At 35.0% G+C, this 27,803-nt stretch overlaps 2 protein-coding genes and 3 long non-coding RNA genes across 9 annotated transcripts; 1 reads left to right on the top strand and 4 right to left on the bottom strand.

The window, feature by feature from the left end:
* Positions 1-6: 6 nt before the first annotated feature.
* Positions 7-6,862, bottom strand: LOC143211173 (uncharacterized). Of its 3 annotated transcripts, XM_076428636.1 has the most exons (4): positions 1,293-1,417; positions 1,126-1,213; positions 558-804; positions 7-495 (listed from the first exon to the last, which is right to left on the bottom strand). In XM_076428636.1, exons 3-4 carry the CDS (start codon positions 787-789, stop codon positions 371-373), a joined length of 357 nt encoding a protein of 118 aa, XP_076284751.1. In that variant the 5' UTR covers positions 790-804; positions 1,126-1,213; positions 1,293-1,417; the 3' UTR covers positions 7-370. The 3 variants fall into 3 exon arrangements, with proteins under 3 accessions (XP_076284751.1, XP_076284750.1, XP_076284752.1); XM_076428635.1 differs by lacking the exons at positions 1,126-1,213; positions 1,293-1,417 and adding an exon at positions 6,654-6,862; XM_076428637.1 differs by lacking the exons at positions 1,126-1,213; positions 1,293-1,417 and adding an exon at positions 4,528-5,401.
* Positions 4,220-7,357, top strand: LOC143211174 (uncharacterized). Its single transcript, XR_013009404.1, has 2 exons — positions 4,220-4,759; positions 6,782-7,357. It is a non-coding gene; the product is annotated as an uncharacterized LOC143211174 (long non-coding RNA).
* A 1,305-nt stretch (positions 7,358-8,662) lies between these two features.
* Positions 8,663-12,483, bottom strand: LOC143211401 (uncharacterized). The gene is made up of 4 exons (XR_013009453.1): positions 12,017-12,483; positions 11,421-11,643; positions 11,045-11,356; positions 8,663-10,962 (listed from the first exon to the last, which is right to left on the bottom strand). It is a non-coding gene; the product is annotated as an uncharacterized LOC143211401 (long non-coding RNA).
* Positions 12,484-13,084: 601 nt separating this feature from the next.
* On the bottom strand, positions 13,085-15,051 carry LOC143211405 (uncharacterized). Its single transcript, XR_013009459.1, has 3 exons — positions 14,653-15,051; positions 13,883-13,965; positions 13,085-13,224 (listed from the first exon to the last, which is right to left on the bottom strand). It is a non-coding gene; the product is annotated as an uncharacterized LOC143211405 (long non-coding RNA).
* A 3,787-nt stretch (positions 15,052-18,838) lies between these two features.
* On the bottom strand, positions 18,839-27,137 carry LOC143211399 (uncharacterized). 3 transcript variants are annotated; one of them, XM_076429052.1, is made up of 9 exons: positions 26,352-26,492; positions 24,610-24,729; positions 24,400-24,517; positions 23,040-23,286; positions 22,023-22,121; positions 21,812-21,902; positions 21,586-21,731; positions 20,444-20,576; positions 18,839-20,103 (listed from the first exon to the last, which is right to left on the bottom strand). In XM_076429052.1, exons 1-9 carry the CDS (start codon positions 26,490-26,492, stop codon positions 20,053-20,055), a joined length of 1,146 nt encoding a protein of 381 aa, XP_076285167.1. In that variant the 3' UTR covers positions 18,839-20,052. The 3 variants fall into 3 exon arrangements, with proteins under 3 accessions (XP_076285167.1, XP_076285168.1, XP_076285169.1); XM_076429053.1 differs by lacking the exon at positions 26,352-26,492 and adding an exon at positions 27,011-27,137 and having other exon boundaries at positions 19,963-20,103; XM_076429054.1 differs by lacking the exons at positions 21,586-21,731; positions 21,812-21,902 and having other exon boundaries at positions 19,963-20,103.
* Between the last annotated feature and the right edge of the window lie 666 nt (positions 27,138-27,803).

Below are 27,803 nucleotides of genomic sequence, written 5' to 3'. Positions count from 1 at the left end.
GCAACAGCAGTTTTATTACAAAAATATTCATTTACATGTAATGTCAATACTGTTTCATTAAAATTATATTATTAACATTATATTAAGATGTCAAATATTTCGTGAATGCTAGTAGTTTTATACGCAGAATAACAAAAGGGATCGATTGGTTTAACAAAAAGATTGGGTAGCATTAAAGATTAAAGTGCATTGCATCTGACGGGTGCATCGGTGCATCCACATAAAAAAAAAGGTCATAGGTAGTTAGGACGTATTATGACATATGATTTTTACTTGCATAAATTTTTTCAACTTCTACTGAAGAAGAGCAGTACATAACTCGTCCCAGTTGCCAGAATCACCCTGTATATGTAATTTTAACAATTTCACGTCATGGACCCTCTGATTCTGCGTCAGCAGCAACACTATAACAGCACAATACAACTATACTTCGAGTTGCTGCAGTCCACGCTTGGTTTCTGCCATTGTAATTTCCAGTGACATGATGGCGATGGCCTGCAGGAACAAAACATTGTACTCCGATGTTTTTAAGTTTTAAAAATTTTAGTATGACTCACCTTTCAGGTGACCAATAAAAGGAATACTGTTTAATACATTATTTACAGTACGGATGCAACGTTTCTTGGTTTCCATTGCAGCTAACTGTACTATGTTAGTTAAATATGACACTCCCGGACATTCCCTAAGAAAATTCATCTGTGTTCTTTTGGCACCCTCGGTATTACCGTCGACCAGTTGAACTAAGGATTTCAATTGCGATACGACCGGTATCCAATCTATAAGGGACATTTTTCACACTGAAATCTGTAATAACATGTTTAATTAAAAAGACATCCAACAACTTTTAACCCTTTACACTCGGAGCTATTTTAACTCGAAAATTGAACATTTCTTCCGAACTAGAATAATTCCATTTATGATTTTTCACATTTTGTTAATTTGAAATTGATATAATTCCTCATAAATACTTGACTGTTTAGTAATTGATTAGACACCAGCCTATCTAATAATGTAAACAATATTCTGAATAATGGTGAAGCAATTTTCGGTGGTGACTGTGAGCCACCACCCGAGTGTTAAGGGTTAATAACACTGTCCAACACCCCAAATTTGTTTTCAATATACTGTTGGGTCCTTCTGATAGAGTTTTTTGCGCTGATTCCGAATCTGTCCTTAATTTTTCTCCTATACGCACAGTTTTCGAAAAACATGGCTTTGAAAAAAAAAACATATTTATAAACTTTAAACAAATATTGTGATGTTATTATAAAAGATATTGAATTGTTCTTTACAGCAAAAGATTCTGTAGACTTTCCCGAATACAATGATATCCAATATTAATACATTATGATTGTTTAAACATGTTTAAACAATGATTAAAGACGGAGAGACGCCACTTTTGCACCAATTTTTGAGGATATTTTTCAATTTATCTCAAAAAATTAGGGTCCAGCGGAAAATCGAACTATACCACGCGATAGAGCAGACTTTTATCTTGAGAAACCACCCTATCAAGTTTGTAACGTCGACGTTTTTTTCGAACCAGAAAGCAAAATATTTTCGCCCGACATGAGTTGTCACCAGTGGCGCTCACCACCAGAACGGTCGTTCGCCGCTCCGTATCCCGTCGCTGCACAGTGCGGACAAACGTGGCATATCTCACTACACGTGTATATCACGATGTACGATAAATTCCTTTGGCAAAACGTTTTATTAGATGGTAATTGATATTATTAATCATATAACAATAATTTTTATGCATAAATATTGTTAATTTTTTTTTTTTTAATTTATTAATTTTATTGTTACATTTTTTTTTGTGAATAATTACTATTGCATTGACATTAGTAACCAAATTTAGATTTTTATAAAAAATTTTACCATGTGCCGCACTCTCTAGAGTCCAAAAAATCAAATAACATTACATTAATTGTAAATCAGTGTTGCAATAATAATTCTGTATAATGGAAAATGCTCACCAAGGTATATGCATTCTTTTTACATTTAATAAAGTAGATTTATTTTTTGTATAAATTTTCAACGGTGGTTTTATTTATTACTTGCATATAAAACTTCAAATTAACATATCTCGAGAAAGGCAAAAAATATCCTGAGATTTTGACATATTCTGATATATTACTTGTTGTAGTTTAAGAATTTCATAGTTTAGCCTGCAACTAACTGCTACTCTTAATTTTATAAACTTTTTAATAAGTGCCCGTACCTTGCCCTTATGTTGTATTGTGGAAAATTCGTTAATTTCTTTTTAAATTTATTAGTTATATCGTTAAATTTCATTTTCTGCGAATAATTACCAATACATATACATTCGTCAACAAATTTGGATTTTTGTATAAAATTTTGCCATTTGTCCGCCACAGAAAAATTCAATATTCGTGTATATCACGATATGAAATACATTTCTTTTGAAAAAATGAATTCAAAAGAGATTGAAATATCTCGAGAAACGACAAGAAAAAGCAAATCTTGCGACTTTACTGAAATTGATCAATATTTAATCAGAAATGTGCAAGATCACGGGATTGAGTGATTCGTTTTGGATCACATTCAAAGTACCGAGGATGACTCGGATAGCGAATAGCGTTTTGTTAAGTTTGTTAATTTTGTTTATACTATTATAATTCGTCTAAGTTTATTATTATTAATATTAAATATGGTTCATTTATTATTAATTTCGTTTTAAATTTGTTAGTTTTTAAAAATATATTTTTGTTTAAATAAAAATTGTTAATTTCTTAATAAATTTATTAATTATATTGGTAAATATCATTTTCTGTAAATAAATTACCTATATATACATTAATAACCAAATTTAGAGAAAATTGCCGAATATTAGGCCATTTGTCCGCACTGTGCGCTGCGCCGCGCCGTATCCCGTCCCGAGCGCCACTGGCGGAAACTCATGTCGGGCGAAGATATTTTGCTTTCTGGTTCGAAAAAAACGTCGACGTTACAAACTTGATAGGGTGGTTTCTCAAGATAAAAGTCTGCTCTATCGCGTGGTATAGTTCGATTTTCCGCTGGACCCTAATTTTTTGAGATAAATTGAAAAATATCCTCAAAAATTGGTGCAAAAGTGGCGTCTCTCCGTCTTTAATCATTGTTTAAACATGTCTAAATAATCATAATGTATTAATATTGGATATCATTGTATTCGGGAAAGTCTACAGAATCTTTTGCTGTAAAGAACAATTCAATATCTTTTATAATAACATCACAATATTTGTTTACAGTTGAAAAATATGTTTTTTTTTTCAAAGCCATGTTTTTCAAAAACTGTGCGTATAGGAGAAAAATTAAGGACAGATTCGGAATCAGCGCAAAAAACTCTATAAGAAGGACCCAACAGTATATTGAAATCATAAAAAAAGTTGAAATTTGTTGGACAGTGTAATTATTATTTTATTTATCGGTACCCTTTTTAAAGACTTTAAAAAGAATATCACAGAAATAAAGAATGAGCACAGTAGATCTGGTAAACTGTTTCTGGATTTTCTGTCTACGCGATTATACATGTACAGGGTGTATAAAAAGTAATGGTCATCCGTCCTATGGGTGAATCTACACCTCTGGATCGGTGGACATTTGTAAGAGAAACTTGCCGCAAAATTGTTTATAACAAAGAAAATTGTTGTTGATGTTTTTTTTACATCAACGCCTTCTACTCATCGAGAAGAGAAAATGTTTGAAAGAAGCCATATGTCGCAAACAAATAGTTATTGGTATATTAGCTGTTAAAGTTTTGGCAAAATTTGATTGTGTGGAATTATACGTATAGACAAAAGCCTACTACTACAGTCCCCACTCCGTGTCGATGAGACAGAACAAGATCCCTAGGATGGATTACCATTCCTTTTTATACACCCTGTACAATAGATCATGCACTCTGGGATATAAATAGGAATCGGCGTTTTCAATACCACTACTAAATGCTTATTCTCAGTAAGTGGTTGTTATCTTATCTCAAATGCACAGTGTCGCTGCCAAGGACACGCACTGCTGAGTTTCATGACTTTCGACGCTCGAGATCGGAAGAGGCGGGTGCTGCATATAACGTTGTCTACTAAATGTAAAAAGTGGCTAATTTTAAATTCTACAATTCTCATCAGGTCTTTATAAAAGTGACGTCAATAAACCCTTATGTTCCCCCTGAGAAAATAGCCCCACGAATGGCATAATTCGGACCATAAGTAAGGAGATTACATGATAAAATTGTTTTTCATAAAGTAATGTTCACATCGTTAAAAATAGTACGGTTTACAAGATGTCTTTTGGCATGATTTTCATCTTCTGATGGAAAGAAGACATAAGAAATCTGGAGAGCCGATCAAATGTGATTCTACGTATGCGATTATGTTGGAGCAGCGAGGAGAGCGTAGCGTCGAGGAGAGCTGTGCGGTGAGCAAAGCGTGTGGTGCGTGTTTAGTGTTTATAGTGGAGCGGCGGCGACGTGAGCTGTGCGCTGAACAAAAACGGATAGTAACGAGGAACAAAGAAACTACATACTTTTGCTTTAGTATGTATTGAACGTTGTCACGAATGTTGGTTAGTGTGCCCAGACGGGATACATTTTTTCGCGCATGCGCGTCCAAAACAGTAACGTATCTATGATGAAGTAATGATGTAGCAGAGCCCTGAGACAGCTATATCGGCGGGAATGTACCGGTATAATTGACGGGACGCACAGTGATCCAAATGGACAACTTAGGAGAGCAAAAGTCAAAGAACCGAACATGTGGTAGGCTCCATGGAGATCATATCAATTTCTTAAAATTCTGCATGGCGCTCAAGGTGCCACATTTCCTCGAGAAGCGTACTTTACTAAGGCTGAACACGCTATGTTTGCCGTTATCATCTGCGCCGCCTTGCTCACAGCTCTTATCACCGCTCCGCCATATACAGTTGCATTTAATTACATTGATTTGTTTTCGCCGCGCCGCCGCTATCATCGATACTCGCCGCTCCACTATAACCGCACCCTTAAAAATATGTTTTGTAGATCCGTGTCAATTAAACATATTCTGAAAATTTCGTCGAAATCGGTCGACGTTGCAATGAGCTACAAACGTTTAAAGATGGTGAAAATTGCAATTTCTCACGATTTTCGGCCTGTAACAGCAACAAATCTAAGGATTCTTACATCTTTCAGTGCCTGTCATTTTTTCCCACATCAACCGATTTCGATGAAACTTTCACAGTGCATATAATTGACACAGATCTACAAAATGTACTTCTTAAATTTTCAATATAGGCCCACATAAAGAAAACCACGCGCGGCAGAAGTGAAACTTCTTGCAGTCTAGTAATGTTTAGAAGTAAATTAAGATTGGAAATGGTAAATAATCCAAATGAAGCGACGACAAGATCAGGAACAATTCTCGATGCAGTATTTGCAAGACATTTAGACAAAATTGAATCAAGAATATTTATATCATATTTTAGCTATCACAAGCCAATTGTTTCATTGATAGAATCTTAGAAAATTATAGAAAAAATAATAAACGATCAAAATTTGCGAGGCAAAGAAGGAGAGTGTATGGAAAATGCTATGGAATATGTCTCTTTCTTTCCCATACGCTCTCCTTCTTTGCGTCGCAAATTTTGATCGTTTATTATTTTTTCTATAATTATCTATGATTCTATCATTGAAACAATTGGCTTGTGATAGCTAAAATATGATATAAATATTCTTGATTCAATGTTGTCTAAATGTCTTGCAAACACTGCATCGAGAGCTGTTCCTGATCTTGTTGTCACTTCATTAGGGTTATTTACCATTTCCAATCTTAATTTACTTCTAAACATTACTAGACTGCAAGAAGTTTCACTTCTGCCGCGCGTGGTTTTCTACGCGTATATTTTTTTACTTACCTGACACCTGTCAACATTTTTCAGGTTAGTTTAGAACAAGGATTTAGATAATTGTTTATAAATCTTTCAGTCGGAACAAAATCCGATGAGAAACTGCATGTGAAACTAGCTGGAGGTTGATTCTATGTTATCCAATTGCAAATGTTCACAAATAGAATAAAATGAAATACAGTCGGTCACAAAAATATTGGGACACAAATAATGGGACAAAATTGCAAAACATACATAGGAATTGTAGAAAAAATGCTAAAAGTTGCATTTTCAACTTTTTGGAGTGAAACTTGTTTGCTGAGGGGGCTACAATTTTCTAGCGTTATGGAAGTGACGAAATTTCGCGAATAACCTCGAATAGTTTGACAAGTAACATTTTCATAATTAATTTACTAACTTTAAAGACTTCATTAGTGAACTTTTAAGATTATCGAATGTAAAGTGAAGCCTTGGCTACATTCCCATTTCAGTTTTATGCGTTTGATTGTTAGTCATTAACAAATTTTGGAGAAGTGGTATGTTATGTATGTCTGTCCTTGTCGCACAGTTCGACTCTCCTTGTCTTACGCATTATGGGAACTTCCGAAACAATCAGCCCGCGCAACAATTGTTAATAACTAATTAATCAGAGTTAATGTTTTTTGGTAAACATAATTCTGTACCAATAGTACATGAAAAGAGGAGTGCCTAAACACTTATGAGCGGTAGTGTATAAAACACAATAAAAATAAATATAACGAAGTATTTGAACGTTTACTTGACGTACTTACATTTGACGTATCGCTGCGATAGTCACTGGCACTCCTTATAGGCTGTAATGTAATGTCCTTATAGCCTTAAATTACTGCAATGCAATTTAAATTAGAAATCTATTTTCCATAATTATATTTTCATTGAGATACACGACGACTGAAGCCGCATGCGGACTGTGGACTGCTGTGGACCACTGTGGACGCTCCGCTTGACCAGTGATGTGATCAGACCCACCGTAACTCGCGCATGCGCGGCCAAGACAGTACCGTATCTACAACGACACAGCCGAGCGGCCAGGGCCCTGACGCTTTGAGGCAGTTATATTGGCGGGAATGTACCGGTGTTATTAGCGGGACGACTGATGGACGAGAGACGTGACGCGGAACGTTAATATTTTATTATAAAATGGCAGTTAATAGTGAAGAAAACTTTTTAAAAGTCTGTGGGGTGCTCAAGCTACCCGATTTCATCGAAATAGTTACGCTACTGAGGCTGAAATTGCAAATGAATGACGTATATTCACCGCATATTTTAAGGTGATTCTAATTGTAAGTCAATTGTGACATGCGTAATAATGTTATTTCTATTTACGTATGTCTTATCATAAAGGATATATAAATGTTTTGAAAAATTATCAGTGATTTTATAAGAAATATGTAAAGGATCAATAACAACACGATGTACTTAATGGCCAGAAAAATATATTAATTTATTAAAAGAATTCCTTTTGCTATTAGCAACATTGTTTTTTTGCTTACAGATATAATTGTACCTGACTTTAACGTAATTATTAATTATACACTTGATCAGGTGTATCCTATATGATCGTATAATACATGCATGCTGATCATTACAATGGTTTATTAAAGTAAGAAATGAATGTTGAGTGTCTATTTTTCTTATGATTTCATTGCAAATATGCAGACGCTACACTAATATTTAGAGTCGCCTATAGAGCGCACCACATGTGGTCCGTAATGATACCCCTTCCGTCTTTTCTTGCACCCCCGCAGGCTAATGCTCAGTCCACGGTGCATTATACAGGTGCGTCGACTTCCCTCAAAAAACTGAGGCAGATGAGTCGTAATTCTCTGGCCGCCGCCAGACGGCGCATGGTCCCAGGTACTGTACATGTGCGAATGAGATTGCAATCGCGGGGATTGCGGGCGCGCTGCTGAATACACACAATCACACTCATTCGCACATGTGCGGTACCTGGAACCATGCGCCGTCTGGCGGCGGCCAGAGAATTACGACTCATCTGCCTCCAAATTTCAGCATTACAGAGATGCTAAGTCGGCACACCTGTATAATGCACCGTGATATACTCTCTGCTCTGCTGCTATGGATACGAGATGCCATGAAACAGATCGATGTAGCATTACATGCCAGCGCCGCCAAGTTAGACACCGGTGTACTACATCCCCCCGTACTCCTCTTCACCCTCGCGGTGCTCAACACTTTGCCACTCTTCAGGTGACGTTGTTCGCAATTTAGGTGAAGAAAATTCTCGAACTTCTAAAGCAGGTTAGTTCTAGAGAAAATCGCAAAAAAGTAATATTTTCAAATGCCCAAAAAGTTATATTTGCGAATTTTCGATAAAATTGAAGCCAATTCTTCAATTAATGTGAATTTACAGTTTCAAAATTCTTTTCAAATATTTTATATATATTGAAGAATATTAATTTTAAATTAATTTTTTATTAAAATAGTAACCCAACCAGCACAGATACAGCTCAAAGATAGCAGAAAGATGTCTGCCGCTAGACATTCAAATGTCTGAAAGATGTCTGCGAATGTCTCCGGAAAGTCTCTACAAGGGCTCCGGAAGGTCGTTTGTTACAAAGTTGCCTGTCTTAAAGTGGTCTTGAGAATGACTGTTAGTCGTGTTTCAGGCATTGTAGAGACATGTTCCACGACTCTGTCGGGCATCTTTTAGGCGACTTTCAGAAGTCTCTTGAGCTTGTTAGAGAGACGTATTTATGCGAAAAGGGAGTGGGAGGGAAAAATCAATTTACGATAATAGTTTAAAGTAAACGAACAAATAGTTTATTATAATAATATATGTACTATTTATAAAATAAAAATATATATAAAATAATATATATAAAACATTAAAATTAATATATTAAATTCTAATATATATTAGAAATAAAGTATTAAAATTAAAATACAATATCACGCACTTAAAACATTAAAATTAATATACTTAAATTAAAATATAAAAATTGAAATGAAATATACAGTTGAAACATCAGAATCAGTATACAGGGTGGTCCACGCAACTTGCACACCAATAAATAACTTCCAAAGTATGCGTAAAATAAAATACTACATTCAGAATAAAATATCACGCACTTAAAACATTAGAATTAATATATTAGAAATAAAGTATTAAAATTAAAATACAATATCACGCACTTAAAACATTAAAATTAATACACTTAAATTAAAATATAAAAATTGAAATAAAATATACAGTTGAAACATCAGAATCAGTATACAGGGTGGTCCACGCAACTTGCACACCAATAAATAACTTCCAAAGTATGCGTAAAATAAAATACTACATTCAGAATAAAATATCACGCACTTAAAACATTAGAATTAATATATTAGAAATAAAGTATTAAAATTAAAATACAATATCACGCACTTAAAACATTAAAATTAATACACTTAAATTAAAATATAAAAATTGAATAAAATATACAGTTGAAACATCAGAATCAGTATACAGGGTGGTCCACGCAACTTGCACACCTATAATAACTTCCAAAGTATGCGTTGCACGAAAAAGTTTTGTATACAGAAGTTGCATGGTCTGAAGGGGTACATTATGTAGTGTATTATTTTTTTACAGGTGGACGCGTAAAGGACATGTGAAGGTCAACTTAATTTTTTTAAATGGAATGAGGTATTTTTTAATACATCAATGATGCAGCTGGACCTATGTATGTCGAAAAGTTAATAGTTCAGGAGATATTTCAATTTAAATAACTCTAAAATACCATTACTGTCGTACTACGACGTTACATAAGTAAGTAAACATTAACGTCTTAGTACGACAGTAATGGTATTTTAGAGTTATTTAAATTGAAATATCCCCTGAACTACTAATTTTTCGACATACATAGGTTAGTACTTTTTTATAATGAATGTCCAGCTGCATAATTGATGTATTAAAAAATACCTCATTCCATTTAAAAAAATTAAGTTGACCTTCACATGTCCTTTACGCGTCCATCTACAAAAAAGCTACTAACATCTGATTAATGCTTATTCAGGGGGCCTGTTTCTGGCGCCTCACCCTGTATACTAAAATTAAAAAATATAAAAATTAAAATAAAATATAAAAGTGAAAATAAAATATTACTGATAATGTCTGTGGTTGTAAGGAAAAACGCCGCATGTCACAATTTCAAAAATTCGAGTTTATGCATTCATTGAGCTTTAGACTTTAGAGTATAGGATTTACAGTAGCGGACAAAAGTTTAAGACCGCTCTAAAGAAGACGATAACTTTTTTAATATTGTACTATACGATTTGAACTTTTTTTGGGAAGCTAGAGCAATTAGTTTACTAAAGGATGTGAAAAGAAATTTTTTCAAAAATTGCAATTGATCGGAATCGTTGAAAAAATACTAAAAGTTGATTTTTTAATTATTTTATGTGGGCCTATATTGAAAATTTAAAAAACACGTTTTGTGTAGATCTGTGTCAATCAAACATATCCTGAAAATTTCGTAAAAATCGGTCGACGTTGCAATGAGCTACAAACGTTTAAAGATGGTAGAAATTGCAGATTTTCACGATTTATTGCCGAAAATCTGCAATTTTTACCATCTTTAAACGTTTGTAGCTCATTGCAACGTCGACCGATTTTGACGAAATTTTCAGGATATGTTTAAATAAACAATCAACTTTTAGTATTTTTTCAACAATTCCGATCAATTGCAATTTTTGAAAAAATTTCTTTTCGCGTCCTTTAGTAAACTAATTGCTCTAGTTTCCCAAAAAAGTTCAAATCGTATAGTAAAATATTAAAAAAGTTATCGTCTTCTTTAGAGCGGTCTTACACTTTTGTCCGCTACTGTACATATTTACCAGAAAAAAAGTCATGGAAACACGTTTGGAAGGCTCAGACAACAATGCAATTTAACCAACCTCCTATGTCAAAGTATTAGCGATCGAAAGTGAAAGTATATGTGACATGCGGCGTTCTTCCTGATAACCACAGATATATTGAAATTAAAATCACTTGGTCACACTCGCTTTGTTCATGTTTCTTGCGGCTGCCGTCCACTTTGGCTTTCTCCGCTGCACCTTGAATAAGAATATCTTTGTTTATTAATTTGCACATGAATAATCATTATAATAATAATATTAAAATAAGGGTGATAATTACATATAACAAGGCTGACCGTTCGATAATTTGCAAACGGTTTTTTGCCCTTCCGGCCCAATCAGCTATAGCAGACCGCCATGCCAGCACGTCAGTCATAATGATACCTAGACTTTCCTGGCAAAGTTGTAGCTGTTGTGCCCCCCGTATTGTGCACTTCTGCTGCCTAAAATAAAAAATTGTTATGTAGCATATCACATTCTGTTAATTTAATGAAAATGAAAGATAAACGTCAGCTATTTTAAGTGTATTTATTAAACAAGTCATTGGTCTCTTCGGCCTCCTTTGCTTTTCTTCTAGCCTTCGTGTAGCCATCTAGAAGCATTATATAATTATTATTTTAATTATACATGTATGGTGTGTAACTACTTTAACTTACCAAAGGTACTGTTTTTGAAGATCTTTACAGAAAAGTGCTCCCACGAAGGTTGAGGCAGTTCACATTGTTGGATTGCGTTGCTCAATTTTGATTTGTGTACCGGTGGCCAATAACATTTGTCGCCTTCCAGCCAACTATTTGGCACCGCTTCTACCGTTCCGTCCGCCAAAAATTGGACAACGGTCCATGTATTTGTAGGCATCTCCATTTGTGTGTATATATTCTAAGAATTGAAAAGTATGGTAAAATTTAGAGACTAATTTAAACATATATGTAATTACGACGTAAATATATTTAATTAAAGAATATATTTAGAAAAATAGCAAATAGAATGAAGGAATGGAAATATGACCAATTTTTGTTCATTTTTTGACTTCACACTTATTTACACATTAGGGCAGTAGACTCGTTTCCAGGATTGCAATCAATTGCAATCCCGCACCCTTGCAATCCTGGAAAAAGCAGTCTACCCCCTTACAATACCGAAAGTACTTTCTTTGACTTTCTTGCCAACCCCATAGTAAACTTCGAATATAGCGGAAGGGCATCAGCAAAAAACACTAACGGTAACAAATAACAGCAATGGAAGTACTTACTTTTGTAAATATACACTCGTCGGATAAATTATCACTATTACAATACACTAATACAATTAGACACTTCTCTAAACCTGGTGTCGACCGGTGTCGACCATGTGCGCCGGACCAAAAATAGTAACTTCAACAGCGCCACTCGGGGTGAACTACGAAGACAGAGAAGCAGATATGTTTCTCGCAGGAAAGACACTGACAGAGAATATATGAAACAGCTTGATTTTTTCGATCACGCGGGTAAGCCGCATTTCGCGAAGAAGCAATATTTTTTTATGCTCTTTGTGTTGAAATATTCTCTGCATTATTGCGGGGTCCCGTACAGAGCCCTTTTTTGGATTTGGCTCTTGGAACTTTGTAAACAACAAAAGTGTACATTTTTATGGAAGAACTTTTTTTCTGTACACTTTTTCCAAATGCTCTTTGCGTTGAAATACTCTCTGTATTATTGCGGATTAGCATGCAGAGCTCTTTTTTCGAAAAAGTGCACAGAAAAAAGTTCTTCCTTAGAAGCTGTATCCCCCTACTCCACCCCACTCTTTACCGGCGGCGTAGGAAAAACAACGTCTCCGGAAAATGTCTCTCAGTCGCCAAAAAGATACCCTTTATGGAGACGTTGCATTTACGACTGAAATGAGACAGCTGAAAGACGTTCACCCTCTGCTGTGAAAACAACGTCTCCATAAAGATATCTTTTTGGCGACTAAAAGACGTATCTTTGGGACATAGACGTTCAGACGGGACGACGACATGAAACAGACATCTATGAGACGATGTGTGCTGGTTGGGAATTTTCTAATAACGAAAAAGAAATGAGTAGAAATATTGCTTTTATAATAACAATTTATTTATTATTACGAAAAGAATCATATTCACAGTAGTAAGGTAATAATATGTGTATGCATAAGATGTTTAAAAATCTCATTTTATTTTATTTTTTCTTCTTGATTTTTTGCGATTCGTGTTTTGTTTGCATGATTTAAAGAAAACCGTTATAAGTATTCTCATTGGCGGTGTTGTCTCATTCTTATACAACTCATCCGATAAACAAACAACCATGATTTTCGGTTTTCCCTGTTTTGTCGTCACTTTAAAATGTAGTTGCTCTCGACCGTCGCTATTGTTCGTTCTTCTCAGATAATTGTCGACAGTCACATTTTCTTGAATAAAACCATGCAATGACATCTGAATTTCAAGGAATGCTGTCTGTACATCTAACAGAAAAATTAAAATTTCGTAAAAAATGTTACAAGCCTAACGGGTAGATTCGTTTTCAGGATTGCCAGGGTTCAGGATTAACAAAGATGGGGTTTTTCAGTAGTTAAAAGCGCTAGGTACAAGATCAATCGAGGCTGCGATCGCCCTGAAACGACTTATTTTTACGATTACGAGGCGTAATTTGCATTATTCGGAAGCGTAGAGCTGCGAATGTATAGCTACAGTGACTCCCATTAATATTCGGACGCTCTAAAAAACGCGATAATCTTTTTAATATTGGACTATACGATTCAAACTTTTTCGGAAGAGTTATGCATTTATTACAAAAATGGGTATGCACAATTTAAAGCAGTGCACATATTAAAAAGATTTAAAAACATCAGCGTATTAGCTTCAGCCTAATAAGATAATTAAAAGAAGAAAGACATTTCTATTTTGCTCCTGTGTCTTGCAATTAATGCAAACATTTTTGATTTTGTGTGATCTCCCATTAATTCATAACATTTTTTTCCTGCTTAAATTTTGTCTTCCAATTTACGATAGCATGTCTGCGTTTATTATGAAATTCAATTGTTGCAAATATGTTTTTTGAGGTAATTTTCATTCTTGCATTTTATTAATAGGAACAGTTTAAACAAGTAGATGCTTTCAGACCTTTGATGCGTCTTCTGTATCTTGCTATTAGTCTGAACAATTTTTATTTTGCATACGGTGACTCCCATTAATATTCGGACGCTCTAAAAAACGCGATAATCTTTTTAATATTGGACTATACGATTCAAACTTTTTTCGGAAGCTAGAGCACTTAGTTCACTACAGGATGTGAAAAGAAATTTTTTCGAAAATTGCAATTGGTCGAAATTGTAGAGAAAATACTAAAAGATCCATTTTACAACTTTTTTATGTGGGCCTGTATTGAAAATTTAAAAAATACGTTTTGTAGATCTGTATCAATTAAACATATTGTGAAAATTTCATCAAAATCGGTCGACGTTGCAATGAGCTACAAGCGTTTAAAGATGGTAAAAATTGCAGATTTTCACGATTTTCGGCCTATAACAGCAGTAAATCTAAGAATTCTTACATCTTTCAATGACTGTCATTTTTCCCCGCATCAACCGATTTCGATGAAACTTTCACAATGCATATAGCCCACACAGATCTACAAAACCTATTTTTCAAAATTTCAATATAGGCCCCCATAAAAAAGTTGTAAAATGCAACATTTAGTATTTCCTCTACAATTTTCCGGTCAAATGCAATTTTTGAAAAAATTTCTTTTCACATCCTGTACTAAACTAATTGCTCTAGCTTTCCAAAACAGTTCAAATCGCATAGTCCAATATTTGAAAAATGACGGTGTTTTCAAGAGTGTCCGAATATTAGTGGGAGTCACTGTATTTTCATAAAGCTTCGACAGCTACATGCTAATGTCGATCACGTAGATTCCCAAGCGGGCACTTTCCACCCTCCACCACCGACGAGATACTGTTAAAGACTGCCAGCCTTACGGGAGTTGGCGGGACTCGAATTTTTCGGTGTTCTCTTACGCCCTCTAGGATATATTCTGACTGGAGTGAGAAACAGGAGGCCAACGACGGCATTTCGTCGGTGCAGAAGACACTGTATTGGTATCGTGTTAGCACCGACGAGATACTGTTAAAGACTGCCAGCCTTACGGGAGTTGGCGGGACTCGAATTTTTCGGTGTTCTCTTACGCCCTCTAGGATATATTCTGACTGGAGTGAGAAACAGGAGGCCAACGACGGCATTTCGTCGGTGCAGAAGACACTGTATTGGTATCGTGTTAGCAACGCGCCCGCGCGCTACACTCACCAGCGTACCTTTACTATATCCGTGTGCGCTGCTTGTGCGCTTGTGCCAGCCACAATCTATTTTTAGAACTTGCCATGTTGCCATGCTTTACGGCTTACGGAAACGAAACTGAAATTCGACTGTCGAGCCGTCGAGCGTATGAATCGCAATCTGGAGCTAGACTTCGGGTCCCCGTGCAGCGAGGATTTTTTTTTTATTTTTTTTTTCATTACTTTTTTAATTACATTTTTTAACCTTCCAAAAAATTAAAAATGTTAAAACTATGTTCAAAATATGTATTCATTTTAAATAGAAACGTTTTGTTACTGTCATAATTGCATTAATAAAAATTGGTATATGATCGAGAACAGGTTGATGGTATTTATTTGGACTGATTGGAGAATACGAAAATGCAGGAAGTATTTTTTAGTTTATGAAACAATTTGTAGATTTATTAGTTGTCAAACAAATAATAAAATAAATTGTATAATATATATAAATTGATTTTATACTAGCATACACAAGTTTATTTGATCTTCTGTCTTCCTATAATAAAAAAACACAGTCATAACTATAATTATAATAGAATTTCATAAAATATTGAGGTTATTGCAAACTCATCTTTTTTCGCGATGATGCTCTAATTTTATTGCTTCTCTCGAATGTCCATTTCCTTCCGAGACAGTGCGTTTCTAAGTGTAAATAAAAAATGTTGATATAAAATGTATCATAATTAAACTACAATTATTCTAATAACGTAGAATGTAGTACATATTAAGTTTTAATTACCAGGATTTTCTTCTTCGACGTTAAGCACCCTTTACTGCTTCTCGTAATTTACGTATATGGACATTAGGGTGGACCTTATTTTTCGACCATGAAATTTTTTTGTCCCGTAAACCAGAATTGTAACAAATGTTGAGAAAATGATCTGGAAAAATTTTGGGGCCGATTGGATCATGGGAAAATGAGGCGCAGCAAATTTGAAAATTTTGAATTTTTTAAATCTTTACATAAATAGACGTTATGATATATCGTTGAATTTGTCTTTTTTCTCTTTAAGAATCCGTATGTAGCATAAACAGTTGTTGATAGAAAAAACATCCGTGACTTTGAAAACTTGAAATAATTACTTTGAAAAAAAAATTTTTTCTGATACTATATCCACCTCCTAATATACTACAACTTTTGTTTGAAGAGTTTTTTTATATATACATAACTGACAGAGATATTAAGGGGCGTAATTTGCACTATTCGGTAGCTATTTTCATAGCTACATGCTGCCGAATAATGAAAATTACGCCTCGTAATCGAAAAAATAGGACTTTTGAGGCAGATAGCGCCCTAGATCGATGTTTTATCTAGCGTTTTTGACTAGTGAAAAACCCCGTGTTTGTATTATCGAGAAATGAGTAAATGAATATCTTGCAATCCTGGAAGTCTCTCTACTACCTTAACTAAATTCATTAATACGCTCCAATCTACAAAAGAAAAACAGTTAAAATATCGGAAAAAGAAGTTATTATGAATAATAAGTAGACTGACTGAAACATAGACTGAAGGTGGTCAATGATACCGCTGAACGGGGCGTTAAACTAATGGAGGATCATATTAAAATTTTATATAGAAACAAAGTGGAGAAATAATATATACTATACAAACTGTGATGGAATATCGACAGCAGTATCCTGACGCCACAAAACAGATTTGTCAAAGGATTTTTAAATATTTTTTAATATAGAGAGAGAAACACCTGATCAATCCCTACATGCGATTAATTGCATTTTTAAGAGGCATTGAAGACAGCTTATTAACTGAGAGTTATTAAAGTTTTCATTTTCCTCAGAGTCAGTAAGTTCTTTATTTTTCTCGGAGTCATTAAGTTTTCCATTTTTCTTGGAGTTATTCAATTTTTCATTTTCCTCAGTGTCGTCAAGTTTTTTCATATAGTCCAGTCGGCAGGTCGAAAAAAGGCGTCTACCTGGAAAGTATTCCGAACTTAATGAAATTTTGACACGTCATTTAGGGGTACTCTGGGGTGTCGAATCTCAGTTTTCGACCTCGAGGACCCTGTGCTAACTTGGGGAGGGGGAAAAAACCACTACTTTTATTACCTTGTTTTGGTTTTTCGCCTATCGGGCTCGAGTCGGGTACGCGATACATCAGACACATCGGGAAGCTTATGACTAGACTGCGGATTTTATGCATGTATGACAAAAATGTACACGTTCAATTTAAAGCAGTGGACATGTTAACAATATTTAAGGACATCAACGTATTAGTTTCAGCTTAATAGGATAATTAAAAGAAGAATACAATTTATATTTGGCTCATGTGCCGTGCAATCAATGCAAACATTTTTTATTTTGCATAAAGATCCGCAGTGTACTCATGACTCACCTTTGTCGGGCGGCTTCTAAAACAATAGAACAAGATCGCGCGAACGAGTTATCGCGATACCCGAGAATCAACTGTGCGTTCTTATGAAATAGATAATAATAATAATGGTACGTATTTCTTTCATAACTTGTCCATAATGTGATTTTTATATAAGTACATTAGGTATATTCGGCAGACATGTGCATGATCGTTATTTGTATTAAAATTTGAAATAATGCACGTTTCACGTGAAAAAATTATAAGAAAATATTTACAACGTGGTATGTAATAAGTTATGATAACTTTTCAGTGGGTGATGTTTTTATTAACTGTTAAGTAACCTACTTAACTATCATTAATCTTACACAAATTCTTAAAAGATAATATATAGTATACAATATAAAATAAAATAGAAATTAACTTAAAATAAAATCATATAAAATAAAAAACTAGAGGGTTATTGTTGCTCGCTCGTTTCGCTCGCTCGCGAGTAGGGTTGTTTTTGCTCGCTCGCTTTGCTCGCTCGCGGATAGGACTGCTCTTGCGAAAGGGTTAGTGGTACGCATGGCTAGTAGTACCTATAGCTATTAATGTTTTTTTTTTATTTGGTGTGTGACTCTCCACGAGCCACACAAAGAACTTCCCGATTCGTTAGTTGCAGTATATTATTATCATTATTAAGTGTACGTCTTAAGAAGATTATACGTTTTCAGGGAAATTCAATAGTTTTCTACTTATCAAAATGTTTGCTATATGGCGTCACATTAAACCAACATCGTATGCTCGTTGCTCGCTTGGTTCCTTGTTATAGCATACTAATGTTGCAAAATAAATTGTCTTAATTAGTTTTTCGCAAACGATACAACTCCTCATTATCCGGGTTTGCAGTAGTGATCTTGGTTTTCTTCGATACTGTTAATTTAAATTGTCCCAAAATATATAAACTGCGTTCAATTTTGAAACTCTGCTCAGTGCTACATACAATATTTGTAAAGTTCGCCTTTCTGATTTTTTAAAATCCAAACATACTTTCTCGTATGTTTGTCCCTGACTTTTATGAATCGTAATCGCTTCAGCAGGAACCACTGGAAATTGACTACGTGTGATTTGATATTTTTCCTCACTCGACATATTTACTTGATTCGATATTTTTATTATTGGTGTAAAATTTTGATCAATATTTGTGCATTTTTCATATAATCACGATAACGAGTTCTTACTTTCACTCCTACTCTGGCCAATTGAAAATCTAACCACAATATAGACGGAATTTTAGTATTTTCTTGAAAAGTAATAAATTTTAATATTCCGCATGTGTGCTCCATTAATCAATCCGTTTTCAACATCAATGTTATTAATAATTATCATATAGTTTATATTAATTTTCAATTTAATCTCAGTTAATAATTCGTTTTGAACTGATTGTTTTTTTAAAGATTGTAATATAAATTTTTTTTTGTACTTTCATCGATATTCTTTGAAAATGTATTCTCGCGAGTAGAGATGATTAACTCACTCTTGCATTGGGATAATTTTCGATTATTGTGAGCGGAAACATCATCGTAAGGTACAAAAAAAAATTTTAAACAAATTTTTTTTTTAAATTTTAAAGAAATCGAAAAAAATTTTTTTGTGTAATTACGTTTGTTTCTTCGGTGGAAACTTTCCGTTCTCTCGTATAAATTGCATTGTTGAATGAACTTCTTTCGAAAAAACTAAAAAAACTAAAAAACTACTTGACCAAAATGGACCAAAATCTAATCAGCTCTAAGTTACAGCGGGGCATATCGATTGCATCATTCATCATCCTGATCGCGTTGTTACTTTTTCTGAAAACGTTAACGAAAAATTTGATTACATAGAAACGGCCATACGCGCGCGCGCACACACACACACACACACACACACACACATATATACGAACATTTTGCTGAAAATAGTCTAAAATGACTGCAATGACCATGAAACGTGAAGATCTGCTAAAAAATCGATTTTCGATTTTCGGGGTCATTACAATAACTTCCCTATAAAATCGGGAAGTTAATTATATAGAGCCTATAGATAATACAGAATAAAATATAAACCACAAGAGAAATCGTTCTTCTCTCTTCTTTAATATACATACTCTATTACTACTACAAAGATAACAATTAGCTGAACGCCGCGCATGCTACATTAATATGTGTGATTGTAAAAAGTATCGTAGAATTGCGTAATCGGCACTCAGCTAATGAAAAGTATGTTGTAGTATGTTGGTCAGGAACAATTATTTACTCCGGTTTACTGTAACAGTCCTTGATCGCGTCCGTTTCATCGATAAATACGAGAGCCCACCATCAGCTGTTAGTTCTGTAAAAAGTTGTTACCAGAAACACCAATACAAACATTTATATACATATACTAAGAGGTTTACACGACCTTCGTTCGATCTTCATTAAATAAACGAGTATATAGAAGTATAGTACAGTCATTTGGTAGTTTTACCTGGAAAGTTTTCCGGGAGTTTTAAAAATGTGTAATTTTATAGATTTCGTTGTGCTCTTTCATGTGAATTTCAACTTTGCCACCTCGTATCTTCGGAAGCTGATCTTCCGTGAACACCATCGTCGTATCAATTACTCTTAAAAGTTCTACTGCACCGAACAAAGGAGAGTAAAATAGGAAAAAGATGAGCTCATCATCTGAAACGAGAGTTTGTTTAATCTGGGTGTTAAGTATCATTTAGAATAGCATGCACCAGGTGTCCCAGTATTCGTAGTACAAATAGAAAGCAGGTGATAGTAAGTAGCAAAATAAGCTGAAAATACCGAAGAAAATTTTTTCGTATGGGACTTTGCGTTTCCGTAGACGTAGACCACGTGTGGCATTCGACAGGGTAGGCCAATGATTCAATGGTATGTACACGTTAACGAACCTGGAAACTCGATTATCTTACTTCTGACTTTCTTTTATGTAGTATCATCTCTTTCGTGGTTATATCATACATACTGGGACACCCTGCGCACGTATGTGATCAATTACCATCGTCAAGCCTTCGTAACACGGTACAAATAAACCGGCAAGATTAAACTCTACTGCTACCTGAGTTCTCACCAATGCGAGTAACACCATCTTTTGCATTTTTGGTGGTATACGATACCATAACGTATTGCATCTAATCCAAACAAAATATTCTGTTCATTATTTTCTCATTATACACATGTGTGTAAGGTGTGGCTGGACGGGAGGCACAACCTGATAGGTTGTAGATTGTAGAAGATTGTAAATTGTAGAAGATCAATTTTGCAGATATTATTTATTTATGTGTCTGTCACAGTCGTAGGGCGAGTCCCGAAAAAGAATTCGACGATCGGAAAATACGGTTCACCCTTATCGGTCATCATCAGATGCATCGGACGATTCCTATCTAATGGCTCGCGTATTCACTGCATTTTGGAACTCGAGTTTCTGAAAAAGAGGCGTCAAACGAGAAATCGTATTCCTTCTTTTTGATTTATTTTTACATGTCGATTCTTCCGCTGCCCGAGAGAGAGAGAGAGAGATTGTACCAACCGTCCGGCCACACTCTAATATATGTATTTGAACACAGTAGAAGTGGTTTGTGATTTATATTGGATGGTTGCAAAAGACCTTCTTTGAAGGCAAATCATGCAAGTTTATGAAGGACTCCACTAACATGTAAAGTGTGAGATTGTTGTAGAAAATGGTTGTGACTATTTAATTGATTAGCAAAACTAGGATCAGTCTTCTGATAGTATCGTTTATGTTCTCCCTATATCAAAACTGATAATTAACCATTTAATCTAATTACAGCTTTTGCACTCCAAATTCACCCTTTTGGAAATCAATTTCACCATTTTGCATTTCAAATTCACCCTTTTGCAAATCAATTTCATCATTTTGCATTCCAAATTCATCCTTTTGCAAGTAAAGTACACCCTTTTACAAATCAATTCCAACATTTTGCAAATCAATTTCAACATTTTGCAAATCAATTTCAACCTTTACTTGAAATTAATTTGCAAAAGGTTGAATTTGACTTGCAAAATGATGAATTTGGAATGCAAAACCTATACAATTTAGGTACTTAGACATTGATTCGATTTTATGTCAATACACCTGCTCTGTGGAAACATCTTCCGAATAGAAACACGTGAACTTACGTTTGGTGGTAAAAGTTATGACTACTGTCCAACATGATTTGGCCACAATAATTGTTTGCGACTATAAACGACACATATGCTGAGACGAAGAACAAAGTAATCAACACTTCGTCAAATTCCCCCTGCATAGTGACACTCATGTAGAGCTGCGACATACGCGAAGCAGTTTTGCGTTACGTTTCCTTGGATAGAAGGAGATACATAAAATAAATTTATTAACACTAACACGATACATATTTATACCAAACCCGGCAGCAACTCCTACAACTATCACTAAAGACGATATCATCATGTCGTTCGCATATTGTTTAGAGTGCCTTCGTTTCCAAATTCGATCAAATGGTACAAGACGAATAAAACAGGTAATAAAAATATAATGAAACATAGATCAATAACACATTCTGAAATCTGAATATGATCTGAACAAAGGTACCAACTTAACAGCGTCACAGTGTATTTCCACAATTGGCCGTAGGTTTATTACTTTCAACGCATCGGAATTTGCCATGCTGTTTACTGTATTCTGCATTCGGTAACTGAAATAGGAAAAACATGTTGACGCTGTTGAACTAATAATATGGATTATGTTATTGCATCGAGACCAAAGTTCGCAGCATACCTAAATTAAAATTGGAAGATAAAATGAAGATATTTATTTATAGGTTTATTTATAATAACATAATAAGTAACCCTAAAATGGCAGAAAGTAATGGAACGGAAAGGAAAAATTTTCTAAGATATTTGCGCATAAATCAGCACATGAAAAGAACAGAACAAAATGGAAAATATGTTATTGGATAAATCCACGAATAAATATCTAGATTTTATCTTTGAATTTTAATTTGAAAACGCTACGACCTTTCGTTCCAGCCCAATAACATTCTGAAAATAGCTTACAATTGGTTTTTAACGGGTTTCAATGTAATACAAAGTAATCAAGTAACGACTTTGCAGATATACAGTGAATCCAAAAAATATTTGAACACTTTTCTGATTCTCGAGAAATTGTCAATATCTGAACCATGATAATTTCGTTAGAAAAATAATACAATAACAACGGACATGTTTTAAAGATCGAAGTTTTTATACAGACACGTTAGAGACTCGCCCTGTATATTAGAAGAGAAGAAATAAACAGTAATTTTTAAACGATCGTTATGTTTATTTTTGTCAGTGAGGGTATGCAATATATATTTGAACAATGAGACTTTTCTAGCAATTTTTGATACTGATAGGTTGTATTTTAGAATTGAAGTATATGTATATAGCACTAGAACGCATTACTTCGTTACGTAAAAATTATGGAAACCTTGAATAAATCAGATGTGCTATCTTTTTGTCGCGGACTGTATAAAGGAACTTGTCTTCTAACATTTAACCCGTTCATTATTCGAATAGGTGTATAAGATTGAGGTATGACGCTGCAGAAAATTGAAAAATTAATTAAAACGTACCTGGCGATTTCCAATAACCCACTTATATAGGTGGAATAAACAGTAATCGATCCTTCCGTACACGCTAACGTTAATAAACCAAACGCCACTGACATTATGGCGTGCCAACAAGTCAAATTAGTTCGCAGGCTTTTCTCATTGAAATAGAATCCCAAGAGATGTAGAAAGCGAAGTTGAAGATCTGATTGCAAGATTGTAGATAATCCTAATGTTGCAAATAAACATGTTGTTCCGCAACACACTAGACCTAAATCAAGGGTGATGTTATGTTAGTAATGATTTCTTCTGTAAAAACGTTTCAATAACAAAAGAACATCAAAATGTTGTAAAATGTGATCTGTACAGTAAAATAATGTCAATTCTTGCGTGATTTTTTGTGAGATTTCAGGTTTTTACGAACGGGCATTACACAGTTTTTACTGCTTTTTCGAATTGTTTTCTAATATTTCGCAAGCATTGCTCTTAGAGACATTATGAATTGGAACACACTTACGTATGTTTTGTATGACGATACTATAAAACACGACATGAACTCTATACATATCTGTATTATAAGAAAGTGCTTCTTCTTTTTGTGCATAATTTATATGACTATCCTGAGTAGATGGTCTTCAACATCGTGGTGTATTTAATATTTTTATGAATTACGAAGCCAGATAAAAATAGCTGATAATTAGACTGCGGAGTTGATTCATTTATCATATCACTGAGTAGATGCCAGCTTAGCATAAAAATAGCAGACGTTCACACAAGAATCTGTGCGCGGCTTCTTTTATCTGATGAAGTTAGCTGCAATGGTGGCGAAACGTTGGAAAAACAATTCCAAAGGGACGCACATGTCTAGACTACGGGTTTTCATGTATTTGTATGTAGATTATAGCAAAAGTGGATCACTGGAAAACAAAACTGTAAAGACATTAGAAGTGTTCAAGAATATTAAGACTTATTCAACTTATTGAATGAAGAAGTACATTTTAGCCTAATTTCTATTTCTAATAAGTAGACTGCGGATCTTTGTGCAATTTAAAAAATGTTTTCATCGATTGCCAGACATAGGAACCAAACAAAAATTTCTTCCTTCGTCCAATATTCTTATTAAGCTGAGACTAATACATTGATGTTCTTAAATCTTTTTAATATATGTTCACTGCTTTTTTTAAATTGTACGTACTCATTGTTGTTATAAGAGCATAAAATCCGCAGTCTACTTATAAGCGACTTAGAATATTTTTATTTCATATCAAAATCCGCAGTCTAGACATGACTTACACCGTCCGAATTACCCAATGGACAATGCAGATTTCAAACGAAGTTTGACTTTGTTTAGGTAACAAACAAGCTATCTGTCGAATGTGTTTACCGCAGTATAACTGCATCACGCGCTTTCCAACTATCGAATGTTTCAACAACAGATCGAATTCGATGGAATCTTTCAACGCAAGATGATCCTTTTGCATATTGGAAATATTATGTCTATGCTGAAACCACATGCGGACGGATATCATTAATTAGAGTAACGTTTCTTCATTCATTCACGGTAGAAACAAGAACAGCATATTTTTTAACTCACCGCTTCCATTGATACAAGTCCAGTAAGATATCGTGCAGTGTATAGAAATAACGTAAAAGAGAACGAAATCTGCACAACTATTTCGGGTATCGTCATTGTCGAGTTTGTCATCGTGCACAGCTAAAATATATTTTATCTATTTTTAAAAACATGTAATCAAACATGTAAACATGTATTTTTAAAAACAAAGGTAGAGTATTCGACACGAAACAACGTGGAAGATCTGATTCCTTGAACACAAATTAATCACATGAGATGAAATTGTTTTGCAATAAAGTGTGTTTTGTAGAATTCATTCCAAATATGATTTTATTGACGGTAGGCGATCAATATACAGGGTGTTTCGTAACTGGCGGTACAAGCGGAAAGGGGGTGATACTACATGAAAAAATAAGTCGAAAATATAGGATAGAATTTTTTCATGTGAGGCTTTGTTTTCGAGAAAATCGACTTTGAATCTTCGCCGGGTACGTGCTTTAGATGCAGAAAGTAGAATTGGTTGATCATGGTCAGACGCGACGGACGGTTCCTATGACACAGCACGTGTATTCGCTGCATTTTCCAACTCAATTTTCTCGAAGACGAGTTGCCAAACGAAAAAATGTTATTCCTCCTTTTCGACTTATTTTTTCATGAAGTATTACCCCCTTTTCGTTTCTACCACCTAACCTAACCTAACCTAACACCCTGTATATTTACAGGAAATCCTCTACAAACGGCAGAAAGGCTGTACACGATAAACGCACAAAAAGTATCCCCTTCACTGTATTAATCTGATCTCGGCTCGGGTATATCGGTTTGAACAACTACTAACTCGACGCGCAGAGTCGCAGTCGTCGGCACAGTTCAAAGGCCTGTGCGTCCTCGCAATGTAACACCAATATAAAATATTGTTTAAGGAATGAGTGAACGGTGTGCTCTCTCTCTCTCTCGATTAAGATTAAGTACAAATTAAGTATAAGTTAAATATGAAGAGACAGGAAAGGAGAAGCTTGTAAGCGGAGCGGAGGTCCGCGTTTGTACCCCGAAAAGGGAATAAAATATTATTATTATTATTATAAAATATTGTTTATCATTTTACTTATTTTTTTATGAAACTTTCACCAATATATTTGTGGCATTTTTCTAGTGAAAACGAGACCGAACACGATATAATTTCAACTGTATTTAGTGGTTTAATTGACGATGAACGTTTCGGGCGCAAGGAAGGACAGCGTATGGGAAATAAAGAGACGCGGAGAGTCGCAGTCGCTTCGGCTGTGCGCGGTCTGTCCTTCTCTACGTTCGGCTCGGCCTTTGAAGCTCAAAAAAATAATTAGCCGCCTTCGATAAGTGCAAATAATATGCATATAAATAAATGGAATTACTGTACTTTCATGTGAAGTGATTGTTTTACACATTGACAGTTGCACGCTTTACAGTTTTACTGTTAGAAGATCCAAAAGCCGAAGAGTACAATTTACATTTGCTAAAACCTATGAACGTTGGACGAGTTAAGATTGTTAAATTATATTTTTACAGTTGTTTATATTTTAATAAAAACTAATGGACATTGTGTAAAAATTGATAAAAGAATTTGTCCACACAGTTCAAAAATACAATCACACAATACGAGAGCTTGAAATAATTATGTTTATGCGTTCACTTGGTCAGAAAGTGGTAAATATTTCTCACTTTTTGGACGCGATTAGAGGAGTGACACCTTACGAAAAACGTTTCACTGCGAATTGAATCTTTATCACCTGGTTCACTAAACAGCCGATTATCATCAGAAGAATAGCGGCTCTATAAAGCCTTAGTAGAAAGGAATCGTTGTAGGGCCAGAGTCCAGTGAACCACATCACAGAATAATATAATTTATAGTTTCCTTCAAAAGCTTCCATCTTGCCTGGCACCGAAGAACGTCTGTATAAAGAATCCGAAGCATCGTCCAACCAGACCTCGCTGCCATATTTTATTCACACTATCCTGTGCTTATCTCAATTTGCTGTCGACTCGCTTGTCCTTAGAAATTGATTGTAATTCGTTTGAATTATACATAGAGTTCCGTCGCGAATCGATCGATTTGATTAGCGGGTTCAGGGAAATGTCAGAAACATGTGGAACACTAAATTCTAGAAATTGCTAGATTATTACAAATCGTCTGTCATTTCTGTTTCGACTTCTTTCGGAACAAAACGACATGCGAATGTTTTTTCTTTCTCAGTGCGATCGTGGCTACGTTGCGTGATTCTGCATTATTCACATAAGAATGATTGATACTGTTTATACATCAACGTTTCACCGACCCTTATTTTATTCGAGAGTCCGCGAAGTATACAATACTCGGAATCGAGGTGCGGAGAATGGCTTAAGGGAACGCTCGTGAATCAGGTGTAAAGAACACTTTGAAGTAACCAACCGGGTTTTTGCGTTTTCGCGAATCAAGTTTATTTGATCGTGACAATCGCCGTTCGTCGCGGGTAACTCGACATATCGCGCAGTTTACTCGTGCACTACGAAACTCGCGATTCTGAATTACTCTCGCAGAGGAGATATTTAATCGCCGAACGCTTGTTTCTCACAGGGGAGACGACACCGCTCGATTTTAAAGATCTGCTAATTCGTAAGACAAGGTAATATTCGCGTGTAGACGCAGAGGAGGTTACAACGAAACAGTTCTATTTCGGCAGGGGGTCCTATTTACACGCATCGGTGGATGTCCCCACCACATTCATACCACGAGAGCTCGCTGCGTGGTGTGCAATTGTCGTGTCACCGTCGAGACGTCAAGGGGGATGTTTTCCGGCGCCAAGTAAATATTCGCTGGATACAGTTGAACGTGTCTAACAACTGAGCTTATTGATAAAGACTAATTTGTTGCATTGTTAGCACGGTCCGTGCCACGTGTACCACCGGTGGTACACGTTAAACTTGATCTTCAGGCCACAAAAAAGGACTTGACACGGAACATGTTAATTATATGCATTGAAATAATTTAGCGTTTGGATAGGTTATTATGTGTCGTAATTTATATATACATACGTATGTTGTTAGCATTTAATTCGTTACGGATGTATTCGATAAAAATAAGAGATTTTGGACGCGTTTTACATATAAAAATGTCTGGAGGAAATCGCTCAGTTATCATACACTACGTGCGATTAAGAACCTTTTACAAATTACTAATTTACTTCAGTTGCCTTCCAGTAAAC

The sequence above is a fragment of the Lasioglossum baleicum genome, chromosome 8, assembly GCF_051020765.1.
Source record: "Lasioglossum baleicum chromosome 8, iyLasBale1, whole genome shotgun sequence".
NCBI classification, from domain to species: domain Eukaryota; kingdom Metazoa; phylum Arthropoda; class Insecta; order Hymenoptera; family Halictidae; genus Lasioglossum; species Lasioglossum baleicum.
The sequence above is the reverse complement of the archived record's forward strand: the minus strand, read 5'-3'. Positions and strand labels throughout refer to the sequence as shown.

What these genes read in the sequence shown, in the direction of transcription:
- LOC143211399 (XM_076429052.1), bottom strand. Translation starts at nt 26,492, where the DNA reads ATGGAAGCTTTTGAAGGAAACTATAAATTATATTATTCTGTGATGTGG. An exon ending in GACTTGTATCAATGGAAGCG is followed by an intron (nt 24,518 to 24,609) that starts GTGAGTTAAAAA and finishes ATGTGGTTTCAG; the next exon opens with CATAGACATAATATTTCCAA. An exon ending in TTGGTATAAATATGTATCGT is followed by an intron (nt 21,732 to 21,811) that starts GTTAGTGTTAAT and finishes CGTATGTCGCAG; the next exon opens with CTCTACATGAGTGTCACTAT.
- LOC143211173 (XM_076428635.1), bottom strand. Translation starts at nt 789, where the DNA reads ATGTCCCTTATAGATTGGATACCGGTCGTATCGCAATTGAAATCCTTA. An exon ending in TTTTATTGGTCACCTGAAAG is followed by an intron (nt 496 to 557) that starts GTGAGTCATACT and finishes TTGTTCCTGCAG; the next exon opens with GCCATCGCCATCATGTCACT.